This window comes from Sapajus apella, unplaced genomic scaffold (assembly GCF_009761245.1).
Source record: "Sapajus apella isolate SASKATOON/1434 unplaced genomic scaffold, GSC_monkey_1.0 scaffold13104, whole genome shotgun sequence".
Taxonomy (NCBI): Eukaryota; Metazoa; Chordata; class Mammalia; order Primates; family Cebidae; genus Sapajus; species Sapajus apella.
In genome coordinates this window covers 1-1,280 of record NW_022450025.1, presented here as the reverse complement: position 1 = coordinate 1,280, position 1,280 = coordinate 1, and the positions used below count along the sequence as shown (strand labels likewise).

Here is a 1,280-nt window from a genome sequence, read left to right as displayed (position 1 = left end):
CAGCACACATGTTTTCACTACAGAAAGTGGGTTCCTCAAACCACGCTCTGTCCTGAGTTGGCTCAGGGAGTAATTGGGGCCCGTGCTGAGGATCACAGCCCTGGATACCAGGGCTTACTCATCCAGGCATGAGCTCTTAGACACACACAGAGCCCCTTTCCTGTGTGTGGTGTACTTCCACATCTGTACATGGACAAACACTGACTCCCAGAAAACGTAATATACATGAATATGCAAAACTAAAATAGGGGCTTGGTTCAAAGTGTTCATCACAGAATAATTTTATAATAAGACAGTATAATTTCCAAATGCCATCATTGTCACCAAACACCTGCAAGGCACGGTCACCTTATCTGGGCTCCGTCCTCTCCTCAGGCATCTCACCCCAGAGCTTGCTATATAGCAGGAGACATGCAAATACGGTCCTACCTCTGTTGATAAAAACCAGCCCGGCCCTGACCCTGCAGCTCTGGGAGAGCAGCCCCGGTCCTGGGATTCCCAGGAGTTTCCACTTGGTGATCAGCACTGAACACAGACCACCAACCATGGAGTCTGTGCTGAGCTGGGTTTTCCTTGTTACAGTTTTGAAAGGTAATTCACGGAGAACTGGAGACACTGAGTGTGAGGGGACATGAGTGAGGGGAACAGTGGGTATGTGTGGCAGTTAATGACAAGGGTGTCTCTGTGTTTGCAGGTGTCCAGTGTGAGGTGCAGCTGGTGGAGTCTGGGGGAGGCTTGGTCCAGCCTGGGGGGTCCCTGAGACTCTCCTGTGCGGCCTCTGGATTCACCTTCAGTGACTACTACATGCACTGGGTCCGCCAGGCTCCAGGGAAGGGGCTGGAGTGGGTGGGTGTTATTAGAAACAAAGCCAATGGTGGGACAGCAGAATACGCCGCATCTGTGAAAGGCCGATTCACCATCTCGAGAGATGATTCAAAGAACTCGCTGTATCTGCAGAGGAGCAGCCTGAGAGCCGAGGACACGGCCGTGTATTACTGTGCGAGACACAGTGAGGGGAGGCCCGTGTGAGCCCGGACACAAACCTCCTGCGGGGGCGCGCGGGGCCACCAGGGGGCGCGCGGGACCACTGAGGACGGGGCAGGTCCCAGGAGCAGGTGCAGGGGGTGGTTTCCTTTCTCCTCAACTGGAAAAGTCAGCTTTGTATTTGCAGAATTCTGGAGCTTTTTAGGCTGTGATATTTTATTACTTATATTTGTTATAAGTTTGTTAACGTTAGTGTTTAAATTTTACTAATTATTAAAATTATGTATATACAAATA

The 1,280-nt window shown here is 50.9% G+C and overlaps 1 gene segment (V, D, J or C); it reads left to right on the top strand.

Annotated features, from left to right (window-relative positions):
• The first annotated feature begins 471 nt into the window (after nt 1-471).
• Nucleotides 472-1,044, top strand: LOC116548486. The segment is given in 2 exon segments: nt 472-591; nt 695-1,044. Coding segments are annotated over 2 exon segments (381 nt in total).
• The last annotated feature ends 236 nt before the right edge of the window (nt 1,045-1,280 follow it).